Source organism: Mauremys reevesii, linkage group 2 (genome assembly GCF_016161935.1).
Source record: "Mauremys reevesii isolate NIE-2019 linkage group 2, ASM1616193v1, whole genome shotgun sequence".
Lineage (NCBI taxonomy): Eukaryota > Metazoa > Chordata > Testudines > Geoemydidae > Mauremys > Mauremys reevesii.
The window spans coordinates 32,963,177-32,984,979 of record NC_052624.1 but is presented as its reverse complement, the minus strand read 5'-3'; the positions used below and the strand labels follow the sequence as shown (position 1 = coordinate 32,984,979).

The 21,803-nt window shown below is 49.0% G+C and overlaps 1 protein-coding gene across 1 annotated transcript in view; it reads left to right on the top strand.

Annotated features, from left to right (window-relative positions):
- The first annotated feature begins 1,844 nt into the window (after window positions 1–1,844).
- The window catches only part of LOC120396575 (6-methylsalicylic acid synthase-like), a 58,236-nt gene continuing 38,277 nt past the window's right edge, over window positions 1,845–21,803 (top strand). Inside the window, exons 1-4 of the mRNA XM_039521543.1 lie at window positions 1,845–2,125; window positions 2,580–2,703; window positions 4,278–4,343; window positions 5,085–5,127. Of these exons, the coding sequence (XP_039377477.1) occupies window positions 1,845–2,125; window positions 2,580–2,703; window positions 4,278–4,343; window positions 5,085–5,127 (514 nt within the window). The remainder of the gene's footprint in view (window positions 2,126–2,579; window positions 2,704–4,277; window positions 4,344–5,084; window positions 5,128–21,803) is intronic.

Sequence of the window (21,803 nt, the reverse complement as noted above, 5' to 3'; positions counted from 1 at the left end):
ACTCTTTTGAGGCCATCCTGCTGGCTGGTTGCCCCCCCCCCGGCTGCTGTGACCCTCAGAGGGGAGTGTGAGACCCCACTTTTCCCATCATTTTTGAGGCCTCTCCTGGCTGGGTTGCTGTTGCATTTGGCTGCTGCTGCTCAGGAGGCCCTGCTTTGTGGAGGGGGTTTGTAACATTCTTGCTTCTGTGGTTGTAGGTGCTGTTGTAGTGGGGAACTGGGGGAGTAGATGTAGAGCCTCTTCCTCATTTGCTCTGCTACTGCCACCACTACTGCCCCCTCCACCTCTTCATTACCTTCAGGCTCTGTTCTCCGCTCCCCAGCCAAATACTTTGTTTTGTCCTCCCTTCCACCTTGGGACAGTAGTGGCAGCAGGTGGGCACTTGTTTTTTAGGTGCCTGTGGGTATGCGTTTCCTTTCCCTTGGCTTTGTCCTCTCTCCCCTACTGCATTTGGCTGGTGAAATAGAAATAATTGGAGATATACCAATCTCCTAGAACTGGAAAGGACCTTGAAAGGTCATTGAGTCCAGCCCCCTGCCTTCTTTAGCAGGACCAAGTACTGATTTTTGCCCCAGATCCCGTCTCAAGGATTGAACTCACAACCCTGGGTTTAGCAGGACAATACTCAAACCACTGAGCTATCCCTCCCTCTTTGCTCCCTTTCCCTCTGCTTCGCCCTATGCCCTGTTTTCGCAGCTGCTTGCCCACTTTCCCTTTGCTGCCTGCCCTGCCCGTCCCTCTTCTAGGCGCCCTGTTTGCTCTGGTTTGCCCCGCTTTGGTTTTTTTTTTGGTCCCTGGTTAGTTTGTCTGCTCAACCCTTGTCCCATGGTGGTTGTCAGCCCCATTTCCCCCCTTTTGGTTAGGTTGCTTTTGAACCCACCTTGTTTTTTGTTTCACGCCTGTAGAGTACTTGATCTGACCCTCCCCTTCATTCCAACCCCTTGCTTCTTGCCCCCTTCCTGGTCCGCCCTCATTGCCTGCATGCCCATGTTCCTTTTTCAGTGCTTGAGGTCCCCCACCTCTTTTTTTTTTTGTTAATCCCTTCACTGATGCACATTTCCCCATGATGTCTTAGTTTTCCCTTCCTTTCCTTAGTGAAGCCGGGGGAGCCAGTTTTTTCATCCTGTGCTGGGAGTTGTGTTCCTTGTCTTCCTCTGTCCCTTTCTGTTGGCGCCCTCCTGCCCTGCTTTCAGCCTAGCAGGGGGAGGAGGGGTGGTAGCTGTTTCTCCCCTCCCTTCCCTTCGTTCCCCTCCCTGCCCTAGTGGTTGTCCCTATCCCTCCCTTCCTGTGGTGGGTGATTCGGGGGGTGAGACTTCTGTGGATGCCCCTGCAGTTCCCTTTCAGTCTCCCTCCCCCGCGAGGGCCACCTCGACTGCTACTGCCAGGTTGCCTGCCAGCGCTGCCACTGAGGCACCGTCGGTGGCAGGCATGGATAGGGACTCCCGAGACTTTGTTGCTACTGCCGCGACCTCTGCTGCCTGTGCTTCTGAGACTGCTCCCTTAGCCGGTGGGAAGGGCCAGAGGATGAAGAGGGGCAAGGGCCCTGCCTGGAAGGTGAAACCTCCTGCAGCAATGGCTCCCTCTCCCACTGTGGTGCCATCAATGGCCACAGCCCCCTTTTCCCCTGTCCCGTTGTTCCCTCCACTAGCCCTAGAGGTGCTGCTCCTTCAACCCCCAGGGTGTACACCCAGGTAACCACAACCCCTCTCCTTGCCACCTTGCCGTCTGCTCCAGCCGCCTCCTGGAATACCATTCCCGGTGGCCGGGGCCCCTTTCCCACCCTCACCAGGGAGCACAGGGTGCGTTGCCTCTTGGTGTCAGCCTTGCCCCACATAGAAACCTACATGCGGGCGTTGGCACGGGTGGTGGGGCCCACGGCCGTGGTGGCAACCTCTAAGATGTTTGGGAAGGTGGCGTTCTTCCTGGTGTTGGAGGCCACTGCCCAGGAGGTGGTGGAGAGGGGCTTGGTGGTGGGAGTCGTTCACGTCCCCCTTGAGTCTTTGGAGGACCTGGGCATATGGGTGGTGGTCTCCTCTGTTCCTCCCTTCCTCTCCAATGCCGCCCATTTGCCATTCCTCTCCACCCTGGGGAAGCCCTTGTCTCCTCAGCCCGCTTCTGTTGGGCTGTAAGGACCCCGCCCTTCGCCACATTTTGTAGTTCTGCCGGCAGGTGCAGATTTAAGTACTGCTGGCAGCATGTGACAGGGAGGCTCTGGAAGGGTCCCTTCTGGTGCCCCATTGAGGGGCCCAGTATCGGGTTTACTACTATTCAGAGGCCTGGTGCGCTCTCTGCCGGGTGGCGGGGCACGTCTGGAGGGACTGCCCCCTGGCGCAGCTTGGAGCGGCATCTGGGACCCCTGATACTCAGAAGGGCATTGGCCCTTTCATCACTTGTGGCCCTGATTGCCTGGGGTCACCTCTCCTCCATCTGTGACCATTGTCAACTCTGCCATCATCTGGGCTGAGTTCTTGGAGAGTGGGGGTCCTCCTTCTGTCATGCAGGCGAGCAGTGCTCGCCTTGCTTCCAAAGAATGGGGACCTCCATCATCTTAGGAATTGGTGTCCCGTCTTGCTCCTCAGCACAGACTATAATGTCGTGGTGAAGGCCATCTCGCTGCGACTGGGGTCTGTGCTGGTGGACATGGTCCATCCTGACCAGACCTACACCATCCCGGGCTGTACCATCTTCGACAATCTTTATTTGGTCTGGGATCTCCTTGAGCTTGGGTGTAGGGATAGTCTGTTGTTTACCCTCCTTTCCCAGGAGAAGGCGTTTGACCCGATGGACCACTGGTATCTCCTGGGCACTCTGCGGGCATTCGGCTTTGGGCCCCTGTAGTGAGTCGGTGTGGCTCCCCTCCTGCCCGGCAGAGGGAGCTGCCCTGCCAACACCTCAGTGGGCGGAACTTCCGCCCCCAGTCCCCGCCCCCCGGAAGTCAAGGGGCGGGGCAGGAAGTAGAAAAGGCGCACGCCCAAGCTCAGTCAGCACCCAGCCGTCGCCGAGAGCAGACGTGCCTGCGGGAGCTCCCAGCTGGGAGCCCTCCTTGGCCCAAGGTAACTGCCCTGCCTGGCCGGAGCTTCCCCTCGCCCACTACCCAGAGGAGCCTGCGGAGCCTACCCGGAGCCCGTACTGGGAGGAGCCCCCAGGATTGCCGAGCGCCCGCTACGAGGAGGAGCCCCCTCGGCCCTGCTGTTACCTAGAGGAGCCGCCCGAGCAGTCCTGGCCCAACTTCCCAGAGGAGCTGCCGGACCTGCCGCCAAGCCCTCCACGGGAGCCGATGCAGACCGACTGGCCTGAACTGGGTGCGACGGATGAGGTAGGCCTTGAGGGGGAGATGGAGTGTAGCCTGGGGGTAGCCGACCCTTGTCCGGCTGAGGGCACGGATGTGCCCATGTCAGTGTGTTGCGGCCAGGATCCCCACTGACTGCAGCGGGTCCACGCCGCTGCTAGGGCCCCGGGCTGGGACACAGTGGAGTGGGTGGGCCTGTGTCCCCCCCTGCCACCCCACTCACGGGTGGCAGTCTCCCCCTCAACCCAGCGCTCCGGCATAGAAGCTTGCACTTGCCTGTTGCTGCTCAGCCCTGCCTGAGGGTCTGAGCTGGAGCTGCTGTTTGCTGCCCCGCCCTGATTTAGGGCTTGGGCTTACAGACTGAACTGCTCCTCAGCCCTGCCTGAGGGTCTGAGCTCTGCCTCTTGCTGTTGCCCCGCCCTGCTCCAGAGGGCCAGGGCTTATTGAACTGCTGTTGCCCTGCCCTGCTCCAGAGGGCCAGGGCTTATTGAACTGCTGTTGCCCTGCCCTGCTCCAGAGGGCCAGGGCTTATTTGGACTGCTGTTGCCCTGCCCTGCTCCAGAGGGCCAGGGCCTATTTGTACTGCTCTTTGCCTAGCGCCGGCACCAGAGGGCCCGGCGATCTAACGTTGTTCTCAGTGACTCCTAAAGACTAGCAGGCGAACAGAAGTGAGTCGGTGCGGCTCCCCTCCTGCCTGCTGGAGGGTCGAGCCCCGACCGACCGATTACAGCCCCATTTCGTGGGTTTTCTCCAGGTGCTGTACGCTTCTGCAGAGTGCTTGGTCAGGCTCAACTGGACACTGACTGCACCCGTCGCCTTCAGGCCAGGAGTGAGTCAAGGCTGTCTGCTGTCAGGCCAGTTGTATACTCTGGCCATTGAGCCCTTCCTCCATCTCCTCTAGAAGAGGTTGACGGGGATGGTGCTCCATGAGCCAGGGATGCGGCTGGTCCCATCAGCGTAGGCTGATGATGTGCTCCTCATGGTCCAGGACCTGGGCGACCTGGTGCTGGTGGAGGCCTGCCAAGCTCTGTACTTGGCAGCCTCCTCTGCCTGGGTCAGCTGGGTCAAGAGCTCTAGCCTGATGATTGGGGCCGGGTGGCAGGCAAGCTCCCTCCCATCCGTGCTTCAGGCCATTTGGTGGGGCACGGGTCCACTGCTCTATCTTGCCATTTATCTTTCTGCCATGCATCCTTCCCCACTGGAGAACTGGCACGATTTGGAGGGCAGGGTGGTTCACCAGCTGCGGAGGTGGGCAGGACTGCTCCAGTGCCTCTCCCTTCAGGGGAGGGCACTATTGCTTAATCAGCTAGTCCTGTCCATGCTCTGGCACTGGCTCAACACCCTGTACCCGGCCCTGGGGTTCCTGGCCTGGCTCCAGAAGTTAGTTCTGGAGTTCTTTTGGCCAGGACTGCACTGGGTCTCTGAGGGTTTTGCATCCTCCTCTGGAGGAGGAGGACAGGGCCTGATGTGCTTGCACACGCAGGTCCATGTCCTTCGCCTCTAGGTGCTGCAGAGACTCCTTTATGGTGCAGGTAGCTTGGTGTGGAGTACATTGGTGCACGCCTTCCTCCGCGCCACCTCTGAGTGCTCCAATATGACTGGCAGCTCTTTTATCTCCACCCAAGAGGTCTTCCACAAGACCTCTCTGAGATGCCGGTCTTCTGCCAGGACCTTCTCTGGACCTGGAAGCTGGTTTTGGCGACCAGGTCTGTGGTGGCCACCGGGGGGGGGGGGGGCAGGGCGGGGCAGATCTCCTCGTGGAGCCCTGCTACACAATCCCCATCTTCGTGTGCAGGTGGCGGAGTTTCCCTTGGATCTCTTCATCGGGCCTCTGCCCCGTGAGCCTTCAAGACCCCCACCGCTTTGTACCCCGAGCCGGCTGCACGATTTGCAGCCAGTTCATTTTTGAACTGGGCCACAGGACCATCTCTACATGCTCATGCTCCACACGCTTCATTTCCCCACCTTCATGTCCCACCTCGCTACTAAGTGGTGGAACCTTTTACCAGCTGCAGAGTGTGGGGGACCCCGGTGGGCCAGCCTGTATTCCATCCTGGTTCCATGGCCTGCCGAGGACATTAGTTGGTGGCTCCTTCATGGAGCCGTGAGCATGGGTGTGTACCTGGCACAGTTCACTCCTCTTCCCGACACTTGCCCTTTTTGCGGTGTGAGGGAGACCCTGGGACCTGTCTATCTGCAGTGCACCAGGTTGCAGCCCCTCTTCCGGCTTCCGCCAAACCTCTTGTTGAAGTTCTGGCTGTACTTTTCCCCGCACCTTTTTCTATATGCTTACCCCATCCGTGGCCCCACGAAGTCATGGGACCACTTGTCAACCTCCTCCTAGGCATGGCCAAAATGGCCATTTATAACACCAGGGAGAGGAGGTTGGCTGGGGGTGGGGCCTGTGACTGTGGGGCCTGTTTTCGTTCTTTCATCCCTTCACGCATCCAGGCAGAGTACCTTTGGGTGGCATCCGCTGGCTCCTTGGATGCTTTTGAGAAGCAGTGGGCACTGTCTGGTGTTCTCTGCTCGGTGTTCCCTAGTTATGGCCCTTTGACCCCTGCACCTGTCCCATCTTTTTCCTTTGTTGTCCCACAACTTTAGTTGAGGTCAGGGCTCAGTAGCTCCTCCCCAGTCTGGGGGAAGGGCCTTTAGCTGTGGGCAGGCTTCCACACGCCCACTTCCTAGTACCCAAACAGGATCACTGTCCTTTAGCCATCTGGCCCGAGCCTGTGACACTTGTTATAAAAGGCTGTATGAATGTATGTACATCATGTGTGTGAGTGACTGCAAGTGGCTTTTTTCTTTTCCTTTGTGTATGTGATTAACTTTCTGTGTTTGTGGGTGTGTACACCTGTACTGGTTATTTGTGGTGCTCCTATGCATCGTGTGTGAAGTTTCTTAAAATAATGAAATATCATGTAGGGCTTTTGGCCTGTTAGATAAACTGTGTATATGCATTAACATTCCACAAAAACTGTACTGCAGTTTCTTCATGTCTGTGTGGGACCCTCATGTATGCTATCAAAACTTGGCAAGCCCCAGGAGCGTTTGTGCACAGGGTGTGAGTCCAGAAGTTTATGCCTGTCTAATAAGTGTTACAAAGCATAAGATGCAGCCGTGACATTAGATCTTCTGAAAATCTTGAAGAGAACCAGCTTTTCCTTAAGGGACAGTTTTGTGAGCAGTTTGACAGTTGCAGGTTTCATGTTATAATTTGTTAGCTATCAGCCCAGTTGAGAACGTTTTATGTGTTATCAGTGTGTTTATATGTGTAGAAAGGAGGTTATTTTTATTATTGCAAAATGCTTCAGTAATATATATTAGTGCGAAATATTTATTGACAAAGCACTTTTTGTTAAATCTTAAGGGGGGAATTTGTTTGTATTTACTGCCCCACAAATACTTAAACATAGTGTTTCCCATAGGTCAAAGTTTTATTTTATTGATTTATATCTCAGTTTAACCACTTTGGCAAAATTGCCATCTGTGGTTTAATAGCATAATAAAATAATACCTTACATAACCCACAATACCTAAAGAGCCCCTTCATTTACTATAACAGCATGTAATATAAGGAAGCCACAGTTGAAAAAAAACAAAAAAAACAACCCAAATTGCTTTAGAGGGCAACTGAAAGAACTATACAAAATAAAAATTAAAAAAACCCAAACATGTAACAAAGGGAAATTTTGGTTGTAGTGAATAAAAATCAGACACTAAGAATTGTAGAAAATTGATTAGGGAAACAAAATGATACAAAGAGAAATCCACGGCAGCAGAGTTAAAGACAATAAAAAGTATATTACAAACAAAAGAAATCCTAAAAATGGTATTGGTACATTATTGGATGGAAATGGTAGAATTGTCAATAATAGTGCAGAAAGTCACACATGTTACATAAACATTTCTGTTCTGCATTTGGTAAGAAGTCAGATGTAGTCATATCTGATGTTGATGATGGTAATGATGTAATACTTTCTATTTCAACAGTGACCAGGGAGGATGTTAAAATGCTAGATATTTCAAAATCAGCAGGTATGGATATCTGTATCCAACAGTTTGAAAAGAGCTGGGTGGGGAGCTCTGTGCATGTTAATGCTGATTTTTCAACAAGTCTTGAAATGCCAGGGAAGTTCCAGAGTATTGGTAGAAAGCTAGTGTTTTGCCAATATTTAAAAAGAGTAAACAGGGTGACGCAGATAATTATAGGCTTGTCAGTCTGACATTGATCCTGAGCAAAATAATGGAATATCTTAATAGAGAATTAAAGGAGGGCAATATAATTAATGCAAATCAACAAGGGTATATGGAAAATAGATCTTGTGAAACTAACGTGATATCTTTTTTTTATGAGATTACAAGTTTGGTTGATAAAGGTAATAATATTGTTACTTAGACTTCTGCAAGCATTTGACTTAGTAAGGTATGACATTTTGATTAAGAAACTAGAATGAGATAAAATCAACCTGGTGCACATTAAATGAATGAAAAACTGTCTGAGTTCTCCAAATGTAATTGTAAATGGCCCCCACCACGGTCCTTCGTCTGGCATCCACCAGACGAAAAAGTTGGAGACCACTGTCCCAGCCAGTTCCTCCTGGGTCTTAGCGAGGCACCAATTCCACTGCTCTGCAGCCCCCCTGTCCCAGAGACTCTCCCAGTGCAGAGACCTCAGCTTAGCTTGGGTATCCCTTGCCTGGACTCAGACCCTGCTCCCAGGGAGGGCACCATTTGGAGGGAAGGTAAAAGACCTTCCCCTCCTCCCACCGGGGGAGCAGTGCCTTCCCATTCCACCTTGACTGCAGGGGGAGGGTTTGGCCCCAGGTTGCTCCCAGCTGGGCTGGCTGTGATTCCCTGCCAGGGGTGGCTCTAGGCATTTTGCTGCCCCAAGCACATCAGGCAGGCTGCCTTTGGCGGCGTGCCTGTGGAGGGTCTGCTGGTCCCACGGATTCAGCGGACCTCCCGCAGGCACGCCTGCAGGAGGTCCACCGAAGCCGCGGGACCAGCGGACCCTCTGCAGGCATGCCTGTGGGAGATCCACCAAAGCCGCGAGACCAGTGGACCCTCCGCAGGCATGCCGCCGAAGGCTGCCTGCCTGCCGCCCGCACGGTGACCGGCAGAGCACCCCCCGCAGCATGCCACCCCAAGCACGCGCTTGGTGTGCTGGGCCCTGGAGCCGCCCCTGTTCCCTGCCCTGTGCCCAGGAAAGCTGCTGTCAGCTCCCATTCTTTGCAGGGTGTGTGAAGCCAGCCTGCACTGTGCTGAGGACTGGGATAGTGACATGTTGGGGGACAGAGAAGGGAGAGCGTGCTGCTGCATGGGAGTGCTGTGCTCCTTGCTCCTTCTGCACACACATGGGTTTGCTTGCATGCCCCTCGCCATGTCAGCTATACCTACAGACATGCATTGCACTCCTCTGCAAACAGTTGGTGTGTTCTTGTACATGCCTGCCTGCCTTCCTATCATCTGAGTGTTTCTCATTACTTGCTATGAGATCAGTGCACTAACGGCTTGGACAGCGAAGTGCAGCATTTGTGCACAGTTACTCTTCATGTGCCATTTAAAACAAGCAATCAATAATATTCCTTTCTAACACAGTTTTACCACCCCTGTACTCCCCTCATGTCTACTAGGAGAGTGGCTTTATTGGGTTAAGTGAAGGAGGAGACTCTAACTGAAGAGATTACTCCTAGGGATCACTTTTGCTGATGAGCCTTTAATTTCCTCCACCAAACCCCCTCGCTCTGAATCTAAATGAAAAGTTGCTGCTGCTTTTGAAAGTGGTATTCTTGAGCCTTCTCCATTTATGGGGCTTATATTGCACTCTGTGTGGGTACGTCTACACTACGGGATTATTCCGAATTTACATAAACCGGTTTAACAAAACAGATTGTATAAAATCGAGTGTGCGCGGCCACACTAAACACATTAAATCGGTGGTGTGCGTCCATCGTCCGAGGCTAGCGTCGATTTCTGGAGCATTGCACTGTGGGTAGCTATTCCGTAGCTATCCCATAGTTCCCGCAGCCTCCCCCGCCTCTTGGAATTTCCGGGTTGAGATCCCAGTGCCTGATGCGGCAAAAATCATTGTCGCGGGTGGTTCTGGGTAAATGTCGTCAGTCACTCCTCCCGCTGGGAAAGCAACGGCAGACAAGCATTTCGTGCCTTTTTTCCCTGGATTGCCCTGGCAGATGCCATAGCATGGCAATCATGGAGCCTGTTTAGCCTTTTGTGACTGTCACCGTATGTGTACTAGATGCCGCTCACAGAGGCGATTCAGCAGCGCTACACAGCAGCATGCTTTTGCTTTTGCATGATAGCAGAGATGGTTACCAGCCATATTGTACCATCTACCATGCCATAAATTGGTAATAAGATGATCGTGGCTACCAGTCCTTTTGCACTGCACCATCTGTTGCTGTCAAAAGCCAAAATTGGGAATGACTCCCTGAGTCAATCCCTCCTTTTTGGTATCTAAAAATAGAATCAGTCCTGCCTAGAATATGGGCAAGTGTACTAGAGAACCACTGTATCATAGAACCAGAGAGCACAGCTGCTCTGTGTCAGATCCTGCAGAAATTATGATCTGTATGCTATTCACAGGGGGTGCTACTGCAACAACCCCACCTGTTGATTCTGTTCTTCCCCCAGCCTTCCTGGGCTACTGTAGCATTGTCCCCCCACTTGTGTGATGAAGTAATAAAGAATGCAGGAATAAGACACACTGACTTGTTAGTGAGAAATGAGTGGAAGGCAGCCTCCAGCTGCTATGATAGTCCAGACAGGACAGTAAGGAGTGTGGAGGAGAGGAGCCCAGCATCCCTCTGCTAGTCCAGGGGCAATTGAATCTTTTCTTTACACATGAAGGGTGGGGGCTGATGGAGCTCAGCCCCCTGTTGCTATGATGACGATGGTTATCAGCCATACCGTACCATCTACCATGAAAAATTAGGACCAGGCGCCCTTGATTGACCTTACCGATGCTAGTCAGCATGGTTACCAGTCCTTTTGCACTGCCCCATGTGCCAATAGGCTGATGATGAGGACGGATACCAGCCATATTGTACCATCAGTCATCCATAGCGTGGGGGGAGCAAGGATGTTGGTGTTGAGTACTGCACCATCGCGTCTATCTGCAGCATTCAGTAAAGATAGGGTGACATGTAAAAGAGTCAAGAGAGGATTGTTTTCCCTTTCACTTCTGGGGGCGGGTGGGGGGGTGCATAAATTGCCTAGCTATGCCCTGACCCACCGCGGACACTGTTTTTGACCCTAGAAGCATTTGGAGCTCAGCCAAGAATGCAAATGCTTTTCAGAGACTGCAGGAACTGTGGGATAGCTTGAGTCCTCCAGTCCATGAGCGTCCATTTGATTCTTTGGCTTTCCGTTACGCTTGTCACGCAGCAGTGCGCTGAGTCCCTGCTATGGCATCTGTCTGGCGATTTTTTAAAAATGATTTTGAATTTCGTCTTCTGTAACGGAGCCCTGATAGAACAGATTTGCCTGCCCTTACAGCGATCACGTCTGCATCGTCCATGCGGGAGCTCTTTCTTTATTTTGATTTTTAACTGCATCACCACACGTGCTGATCGGAGCTCCACGCTGGGCAAACAGGAAATATTCAAAAGTTCGCGGTGCTTTTCCTGTCTACCTGGCCACTGCATCCGAGTTCAGATTGCACCACTGACCGCTCTGGACAGCACTGTGGGATACCGCCCGGAGGCCAATACCGTCGATCTGCGGCCACACTAACCCCAATTCGATATGGTAATACCGATATTAGCACTACTCCTCTCGTTAGGGAGGAGTACAGAAACTGGTTTAAAGAGCCCTTTATACCGATATAAAGGGCCTCTTAGTGTGGACGGGTGTGGCGTTAAATCGGTTTTACGCTCCTAAAACCGGTTTAAATGCCTAGTGTAGACCAGGCCTGTGCTCTGAAACAGGGCAGCCCTGTGTACCTCTTGCAGGGACAAGCTGCATATCAGCTATTCGGGGGGGTGGGGGGGGAGGGGAGAAAGCGGTGCACAAAAGGGGATTGAATACGGTAACCAGACAGCAAGTGTGAAAAATTGGGACAGGAGGTGGGGGGTAATAGGATACTATATTAAAAAAAAGACCCAAAAATCGGGACTTCTGGTCACCCTAGGAGTAAAGGGGAAACAGAGATGTGTGAAGGGGCTGGAGGCAGGTGGAGAGAGATGGGGTGTGTGTGAAAGTTAGAATAAATTATATTGTAAAAATAAGAATGGATTAAAGAAATGTTGTATGTACCTTTAAGCAGAAATAAGAAATGTTGAAATACAGGTGCCAGGAAAAGAAACATTAGGCATAAACAATTGTGCTAATGGTGAAACATTAACAGAAGATCGGTAATAGTTAGGGCTTGGCTACACTTGCAAATTTGCAGCGCTGCAGCAGGGTGTGAAAACACACCCTCTGCAGCGCTGCAAATTGCGGCGCTACAAAGCGCCAGTGTAGTCAAAGCCCCAGCGCTGGGAGCGCGGCTCCCAGCGCTGTCCGTTATTCCCCACAGGGAGCTGGAGTACGGACAGCGCTGGGAGAGTTTTCTCCCAGCGCTGGGGCTTTGACTACACTTAGCGCTTCAAAGCGCTGCCGCGGGAGCGCTGCCGTGGCAGCGCTTTGAAATGCAAGTGTAGCCAAAGCCTAAGTAAGGAAATAAGCTATGCATGCCTAGCCCAGGTAAACTTATCAGATTCTGCTTTCTTTGTTATCTTGTTAAGTTCTCACCCTTTTATCTGTATAAATAAGATAGTTTGTGTCCTGCATGGTGCTCACATGATCTGGGTGTTATTAGCAGAGCGCTGTGCTAATAAAACAGAGTGGTCTGACAAACTGTGAGTCCTGAGTCTAACTTTGACAGGTGGCAGGGGCAATGGGTGCGCTGCATGGAGGATGGGGCAATACAGGGGAATCAGGAGGTAAAGGGAGAATTGTGGAGCTCTGGTGGGAGGAGGGATGGGGGCGCAAGCACAGACAGGGAAGGGAAGGAAAGGAAGGATGCTATGAGTGGGGAGAGGGCGGGGCCTGAGGCAGAGTGGGAGTGGAGTGTGGGCAGGATCATGAGTGGAAGGTGCGGGAGTAGGAGCTAGCCTCTCCAAGGGGAAGCATCACCTGTCATCCATACCCACACCTTGAATACTATATGCAGTTTTGGTCATCCTATCTCAAAAAAGATATATTAGAAATGGAAAAGGTACAGAGCAGGGCAACAAAAATGATTAAACATACGGAACAGCTGCCATTTGAGGAGAGATTAAACAGACTGGTACTGTTCAGCTTGGAAAAGAGATCACTAAGAGTGGATATGACAGAGCTCTGTAAAATCATGAATGGTGTGGAGAACGTGAATAAGGAAGTGTTGTTTACCACTTCACATAACAAGAACCCTGGGTCACCCAGCAAAATTAATAGGCAGTAGGTTTAAAAAAAAAAAACTACTTCACACCACGCATAGTCAACCTATAGAAATTGTTGCCAGGGAATTTTGTGAAGGCAAAGGGTATAACTGGGATTAAAAAAAAAGAATTAGATAAATCCATGGAGGATAGGTCTGTCAGTGGCTATTAGCCAAGAGGATCAGGGATACAACTCCATGCTTTGTTTGTCCCTATGCCTCTTACTGCCAGATATTGGGACTGGATGACAGGGAATGGGTCACTTGATAATTGCCCTGTTCTGTTCATTCTCTCTGAAACATCTTGTATTGGCCACTGTCAGAAGACAGGATACTGGGCTGGATGGACCATTGGTCTGACCCAGTCTGGCCATTCCTATCTTATGTTCTTAAATGCTGTTAAGCAGAATTGTACTATGGGGCATGTTAAAGCCTGAAGACTCAAAGAGCTCCATGATATGTAGACATCCCCCGTGTCTCTGGATAAGGATAAAAGCTCCATGGCACAGTTGCAGCTGTCCTGGATCAGCTGACTTGGTGTCTGGGGTTAAAAATTGCTGTGTGGACATTTGGGCCAGCCACAAGTGTATTTAACCCCATGTATGCATACTCACAGAAGCTTGAACTCCTGGATAAAAGCACCACCCAGACCACCTAGAAATAAGATGTATATTTTTGAGAGTGTGTAACTAACCAAACAATTCACCAAGAGTCATGGTAGATTCTCCATCAATGACAACTTTTAAATCAAGATTTATGCATTCTGTTGGGAAGTTCTGTCTCTTGTGTTATACAGGAGGTCAGACTAGATGACCACAATGCTTCCCTTCTGGCCTTGGAATCTATGCATCTCTGAAAACCCTACTTAATACTTTATGTTCCACATGCTTTAACTAGTTTTCCTTCTCTTTCTGTATGTTAAACATCTTTTCCAATCTGTATTAAACAGTGTTTGCCATGGTACTAAGCAGGCTGAGGTCTCTGTACTTGGAACTCCAGACCTTGTTTAATGTTGTACGGTGACAAGGTCATGCAAATTTAGTCAGAAATAATTATGATCATAGCATGGTGATAGCACTCAGGGCTGGCTCTAGGTGTTTTGACTCCCCAAGCAAAAAAATTTTTTGGCTGCCCCTGTCCCAGCCCTGGGCTCCCCTCGTACCCCCTTGCTGCCCCAGACCTGGGCTCTCCCCCCTCACCCACACCCCCTTCCGCTCCAGCGCTGGGCTTCCCCCTTTCCCCCCCACCAGTGCCCTCCCCCCACCCCAGCCCTGGGCTCCCCCATTTCCCCCCCCAGTACCCCCCCACACCTCCTGCTGCCCCAGCCCTGGGCTTCCCCCCCCTTCCACCTGCACCCTCCGTCCGCCGCAGCCCTGGGTCACTGGTAACTTGCTCCCAGGGCAGGTCATTTTGGATGTGCACAAAATACAGACAGGATTGGTTCCCATATGGTTAGAGAGCTGCAGTAAAGTGGAACAATTTCCAGCTTGTGTGATTGGAGGATATCTGGATGCATATAAATCTGTCCTCCATAAATTGGAGGATATCTGGATGCATATAAGACTGTCCTCCATAAATTGGAGGATATCTGGATGCATATAAGACTGTCCTCCATAAATGAGGAAAAGTTGAGGTGCCTTTATTATTCTTTTGTTCCACTCTTTGTTTCTATGGGGAATTTGCCAGTGCAGTATCACTGTCTTCCTTTTAAACAAACAAACAAAAAGGCAATGGCTGTTGAAAATAGCAATTCTAGTCCTAATAACCACTGGGAAGCATTTCTTGCTCAATTTTATCCTACTTTTTCTACAGCAAGTTACAGTGGATCAGTATATTTTATTTGGGAGAAATGAAGTAACAGCTGCCCAAACTGAGCTTGAGCACTTGTGAATTTTGAGGTGTCCAAATCTGGAAGGCAGGTGCTGGGTGTGTGTGTGTGTGTGGGGGGGCGGTGCTGTGGGCTCCACGGAGGAGCACGGCAGTATGTATGCAGCAGCATGTCTGGAGCTGCGTGGAGCCAGACATGCTGAGCTGAGTGGCATGGTAAGGGGGCTGGGGGGTTGGAGACGGGGTAGGGGGCTCCGAGAAGGCAGTCAAGGAACAGGGAGCACGGGGGGGGGGGTTGGATGGGGTGGAGGTTTGGGGGGGCAGTCAGGGGCAGGGAGAAGGGAGGGTTAGATGGGTCAGGGGTTCGGGGGGGGCAGTCAGGGGACAGGCAGCAGTTGGATAGGCATAGGAGTCCCAGGGGTTTGTCAGGGGACAGGGTAGGGGGTGGGGTCCTAGGAGGGAATTTGGGGGTGGTCTCAGGAGTGGGCAGTTGGGGACAAGGAGAAGGGAGGCTTAGATAGGGGCTGGGGTTCCAAGGGGCAGTTAGGGGCAGGGGTCCCAGGAGGAGGTGATCAGGGGACAGGGAGCGGGGGGGGGGGAGTTGGATGGGTTGGGGTTCCTGTGGGGGGCAGTCAGAGGGAGTGGGTGGTGGCAGAGTGGGGCTTCCCTCCCCCTGCAGTGTTCTGTTTTTTGAATGTTAAAATATGGTCTCCCTACCATTCACAGCACTCACAGCAGTCCCAGAGTGCAACCTGGACTGAGGGACCACTGAGTCCTCCATGCTCACCAACCATCTCACACAGTGATGCTGATGTCAAATGACGAATCTCTGATAGGCACTGCACCCAGACATTCACAGGCAGGGATACACCCAACTGTATTACATGAATGATCTCCCAGCCACTCATGAACCATCAACAGAGAGGCTCCATCCAATTCCCCCTAGTTCACCAGTCTTGTAACCCTGAACTGTATAGTCTTGCATTGGTCAGAAGCCTGCCCAATGTAAGTGCATTAGTTAGTTCACCACTTCTTCATAGGAAAGTGGACATGCACCAGCCTTTGTAACCTGAGCTGAGATTTGCCAAGCACTTTGACCAAAACACACTGTTTTAGGTAAAATATAAAACAGCTTTATTAACTACAGAAAGACAGATTTTAAGTGATTATAAATGGTAGGCATAAAGGTCATAGACAGTTACCTTAAGAAAATAACAAGTAAACAGGCATTCTAAATCCCAAACTTTTAAGCAAGTTGAATAAAACTGCTTTTCTCACCCTGACAGATGGTACAAGGAGGTTACAGTTCCTCAATACACAGTTTGGGACTAACTTCCAGCCTGGGAGCAAACTCCCTCAATTCAAAGTCTTCTTCCTTCAGATGTGCTTCCAGGTGTTGAGATGGGGGAGGGAAGAGGCCAAGTGATGATGTCACTTCCTCTTTTATACTTTCTTTCAGCTTGCTGGAAAGATCTGTGCTGTGACATAGGAGTCAGGGAATCCCCATTGGTTAAGCAGCCTCCATTGCATATGTGCCTTTTCCGAGGAGTCTCTGGGATAGTGGATTCTTTTCTTCATGGGTGTTGGCTATTCATGACTACTTCTGTGTTGTAACTGAAAGGCTGGGTTTGGGTGTTCCCAATCTCTCAATATATTTCAGGCCTGGTCTACACTACGAGTTTATCTCGAATTTAGCAGCATTAAATCGAATTAACCCTGCACCCGTCCACACAACAAAGCCCTTTACTTCGATATAAAGGGCTCTTAAAATCGATTTCTGTACTCCTCTCCGATGAGGGGAGTAGTGCTGAAATAGACATTGCCATTTCAAATTAGGGTTAGTGTGGCTGCAATTCGACGGTATTGGCCTCCGGGAGCTATCCCACAGTGCACCATTGTGACCGCTCTGGACAGCAATCTGAACTCAGATGCACTGGCCAGGTAGACAGGAAAAGCTCTGCGAGCTTTTGAATTTTATTTTCTGTTTGCCCAGCTTGGAGCGTCGATCAGCACAGGTGACCATGCAGTCCCAGAATCAAAAAAGAGCTCCAGCACGGACTGTACAGGAGATACTGAATCTGATCTCTGTATGGGGAGTGTAGGAGGACAGGGACTCACGGAAGACTTTGTTATGGCCTAGCTTAGGCAGTTCCGCTTTCTGAGTGCCCGGTTATTGTAGGGCACGGCATGCTAGTTCCAACCTGCCATAACTGGTTGGAACCGCTGTGTGGAAAGCCCCTGGCGATTGGCCAAGGGGGGAAGCCTGGAGGGTGGAAAGTCCCCATTGCATTATGCATGAGATGCTTTGCTGTTGTTTATATAAATATGAGCATGATTTGTGCTTGCTTTCGGACTCCGTACCAGGCCGAGCTACGGGGTGCTGGGTTCCCCGCCTCCGTGACAGCAACACTTGGAGTCCCCGTGGGTGTGTCACTTTACCTTCATTAAAGCCAATAACTCAGTGTGTGTGAGCCTCGTTCTTGCAGAGCACTTTGGGAGGGCTTGCGGCCCCCATAGAACCTAACAGGGAGATGAATCCGTTCCATCAGAACTCTGTTCCAAAAGATGAAATGCCAAAACATCTGAAAAAATTTCCAATGCTATGATGGACAGAGGCCACAACAGGGACTCAACACAGTGCTGTGTGAAACTTAAGGAGCTGAGACAAGTGTACCAGAAAGCCAAAGAATCAAATGTAGTGCTCTATTTTTAATTGAAACAGACAAATACGTTTTACCTAAATTAACCAAAAGTTGTCCTGTTGTGTAGACAATTTAATTTTCACCCACAAATCACAAATGGGGATCTTTGGGGACAGGTGCCTAAATTCCTTACATATCTATTAATTAAGAGCTGCAGTGAACAAGTCAACTAACCAAATACAGAAATTGAACTTTGTTTGAAACAAAGATGTGGGGTGGGTATAAAAACCTGAGCTTTTTTGGAGCCTGTATTTTTACAACAGAAGAGAATGACTGCTGCTAGACTGCTTGATGAAGAAAATAAGCAATCATGGACTAACTGCTGCAACTCTGTCCTGAAATTATCAGGCACAAGCATCTGCTTTCAAATTTCACAATGCACCTGTCCCCAAAGATTCCCATTTGTGATTTGTGAGTGAAAATTAAATTGTCTACACAACAGGACAACTTTTGGTTAATTTAGGTAAAATGTATTTGTCTGTTTCAATTAAAAATAGAGCACTACATAGCGTTCTTATAGTATTAAATATCAAACCACCATATACAAACCTGCTTATGAGAAAGACGAGTTGTAAGAAATCTAAAAAGATTAAGTTAGAAAATGGAGAGAGGACAAACGTGACATAACGTTATAAATCTTGATATCTGTAAATAAAAATATCTGTTGAAAAAGTCTTCGTGACTGTCCTGTTGTTCTTGTTCCCTCTGATAGCTCCCTGTATAGCATGTCCTTGGCTATACATCAGTCTTCCAACCTACTCAGATGGCCCAGTCAGCACAGTCATCTTTGCTTGAACAGAGCTGTCACACTTAGTACATTTTCCCTTTGAAGAACCTCTGCATTGGTGACTTTATCCTGCCATTTGGTGTTGAGTATGTGGCGTAAACAACATAGGTGGAAATTGTTTAACATTTTCTTCTGATGAACATAAGTTGTCCATATTTCCCCACCATACATGAGAGTGCTGAGGATGCAAGCTTGGTACATTAGCATTTTGGTCTTGATGGTAAGCTTTCAGTTGTTCCATGCTCTTTTAGTTAGTCTGCTAAAGGTGGTAGCAGCCTTTCTAATGCGAACATTTACTCCAGTGAGAGGTTGGTGGTCACTGTAGAACCTAAATTTTTGGACTACTTTTAGCTCGTTTGCATTTAAGGTAATTGAAGGATCTTGTGGAATCCCCTGTCCTAATACAACCATTTTCTTGATGCTGATGGTGAGAGCAAATGCCTGACAGGTACTTTAAAGGCAGTCCATGAGTCCTTGAGAACTATAGAAATAAAGAACTCATAGTTCTATGCCAAGGGCCTTCCTTAAATCCAGATAGCTGTCATCCTCTTCATGTTCAGTGTACTCTTGAACAATTTGTCTTGGTGCTGAGCAAAAACAAGCTGGGCTTGATTAATCTTCACTCTCTGATGCAACATTGTCCATGGCCTCTGAGTCCTCTAGAAAAGTGTCATTGAGCTGTTGAGAGATATTCAGAAAAGAAACAGCTGTAAGTCCCCTGTTTTTAGATTTTCACCACCCTAAGTTGGTTCCTACCCCATTACACTTCATCCTTGACAGTCACTTTTTATAGTTTATTTGCCTGAGCAACATATTCTCTGTTCACCTTGTCCAATAGTGCCCCCAATGAGCTGTGGTTGCCTTCCTTCATGGCAAAAGACAATGGGTGGCCATCATGCTTATCAATGTGCCGCATAAGCACTTGAGTCTCAAGGTCAGGTTCTGGCATCTCCATCAATGGCTAGGCTAATGAACCCCCTTTGGCAACTCCCTGCTCCTCCTGCTCAGAGCTGTCACTGATGTAGTGCTTTCTTCTCAGGCAACTGAGCACCCTTGGAGCTAAAATGAGTTTTGTAGTTCTCACAAGGGTGGTGAAGAAGGCCATGTTTCCTCTGAGCATTTCCACAATTTCTGAAAAACATGCTATTGAAACAAGACGGCCTCTTCCACACAGTGATGGGGCTTCTGAGGATGGTGCTGCCCGCTGGCCAACCATTAAACTCCAGAGATTGGGGTTTCTGGTCTAGACCCTTGTTTTAATTTATTCTGATTAGTACATGTTTCCATTCTGGCAGGACCTACGGGGGGTGAAACCCAGGCCAATTGGTAAAGGGAGTGGGAAGAGGGGTCTCCCCACCGCAGAACTTACCCCTGGTTAGTCAACCTGGCTCCTAGGGAGGTCCTACGAGGCTGAAACCCCTACTGCCCTCTACCAATTGGAGTGGAAGCTCTTAGAAGTGGTCACATGCCAACTCCTGCTTCTAGTCATGTGTCAACCTTGGCTCCTCAAGTAATACTCTAGGTTAGGGGCTTATGGTGAAAGGTGTGCGGGCCTTAACAGTTGGGGGCAGTGTCAACATTTGATTGATTTTGAATCCTTAGATTATGGGGGGGGGGAAATACTTCCTTAATCTTGGATGTCCTTTTAACAACAAACTCATAAGCAGGGGCAGAAACAAAAGAAACATTACTGAGAACCCTTAAAGGGATCTTGGCTATCAGAGGGCATTCAGACACCCAGGATCAGTAGCCACTCCTGAAAATTTAAGCCGAGGAAAATAATTCCTGTTGTCTTTATTAACCAACTTCTCTCTTCTTTAGGCTGTCAGGGTATTTTTGTCCAACTGAGGCTGCTGAATTTTTTATGATGTCTAATTTTTGGGATGTCTCATTTGAGACACTTTTGGGGCCAGATTTCCCCAATACAGCCCAGGGCTGTGTTTCCATGTGCTCAGAACTTGTAATCAGGGCCAGTGTGCAGAAAGGAACTGTGTTCACTCAAAATTCTATGAGATGAGATGTTGTGATAGGATATGGGCTTATGGTATGCCAGCAGGTATGAAGGAGCACATGGTTCAGACAGAGACATCCTTTGTAGGAGGATGTATTAATGGGGATTCTCCGTATCCTAGTAAATTCTCCGTATCCTATCCAAGAGAGGATAGAAGTTGATAAAGTACAGGTAGGACCAGAAGAAAAATGGTTAAATGAAAAAGAATCCCATTCTGTTACATCATATCAAGGAAGACAAAAAAATATTGACACATTTTATAAGTACTTGTATACAAATGCTAGAAGTCTAAATACTAAGATGGGTGAACATGAGTGCCTAGTATTAAATGAGGATATTGATATAATAAGCTGTAACCGTGCCTTTGTGGGTCACAACTGAGAATGCTAAATTCAGGACAAACTGCTGAGAAATAGGGCTGATACACCCCAAGACTGGTGACTAATCCCCCATGAGATATACCAAGCCAGCAACAAAAGTAAACTTCTGCTTCATTACGTTGGCTAACAAGAAGTCAGAACAGCAATTTCCTCAGCATTCCAGTCCTTGTATCACCACCAAAAACAATGGATTTAAAAATGAGTGGTTCTTTAAAACCAATCTCATTAAATAAAAGATTTTTTTTATCGCAAAGAATCAACCATACACCTAGGTCAACATAGAACTTAGCTCTTACCCAAACCAATCCTTTAGTATCTAAAGGATTATTCATAGAAAGAAAGAAAGGTGAGAGTTAAAATTAGTTAAAGGAATCAAATACATACAATAAATGCAAAGTTCTTGGTTCAGGTTTGTAGCAATGACGGAATAAACTGCTGGCATAAGTCAAGTCTCTGGCTGCTTCCAAATCATTGGAAGGTCCTCAGTCCATTGATTAGAATGCTCCCATTACTATTGTCAAGAGGTATGGGCAGGAAAGAGGCAAAATAGAAGTATTTCCAGGCCCTTTTATATTTTCTGCCATGTGGAGGGAGTCCCATTGTTCTTACTGTGGAAAATTACAGCAACAAGACGTAGTTTGGCGTCACATGGACAAGTCCCATGTCCATGCATTTCACTTAGTCACAGCAGGAAATTCAATTAAGTGTAGATAGGCATCTCCCATGGTCCATTGTGAGTTGTGTCCTTTTTATGGGCCACTGAATTTAAATAGTCCCTCCAAGATGTGCTGGCTAACTACCTTGTGGGTATTACACTAGGAGCAAACATTTGAAATCCAGGTATAGAGCCAATATTCATAACTTCAAATACAAAAGTGATACAGGCATACAGATAAATATAATTATGCTAACAAATCATAACCTTTCCATAGACACCTTCCTTGATAACCTTTGTACAAGATTTGCTGCAAATATGTAACAGTGGTTGCAACAATGATCTATGTAGTCATATTTTAATCAGATAACGTCACATAAGCATCACAGAAACCTGGAACGATGATAATCTATGGAGCATGGTAACACCAGGGTACAATTATATAGAAAGGACAGAGTAGGTTGTGCTGGTACAGAGTGGCACTATTTGTGAAAGAAAGCATAGAGTCAAATATAGTAAAAATCTTAAATGAATCAAACTGTACCATAGAACCTCTATGGATAAAAATTCCATCCTTAAATAATAAGAATATAGCAGTAGGAATATACTGTTGACCAACTGACCAGGATGGTAATGGTGATAGTGAGATGCTCAGGGAGATAAGAGAGGCTACAAAAACAGAAAGCTCTATAATTTCAACTATCCCCATATTGACTGGATATATGTCACCT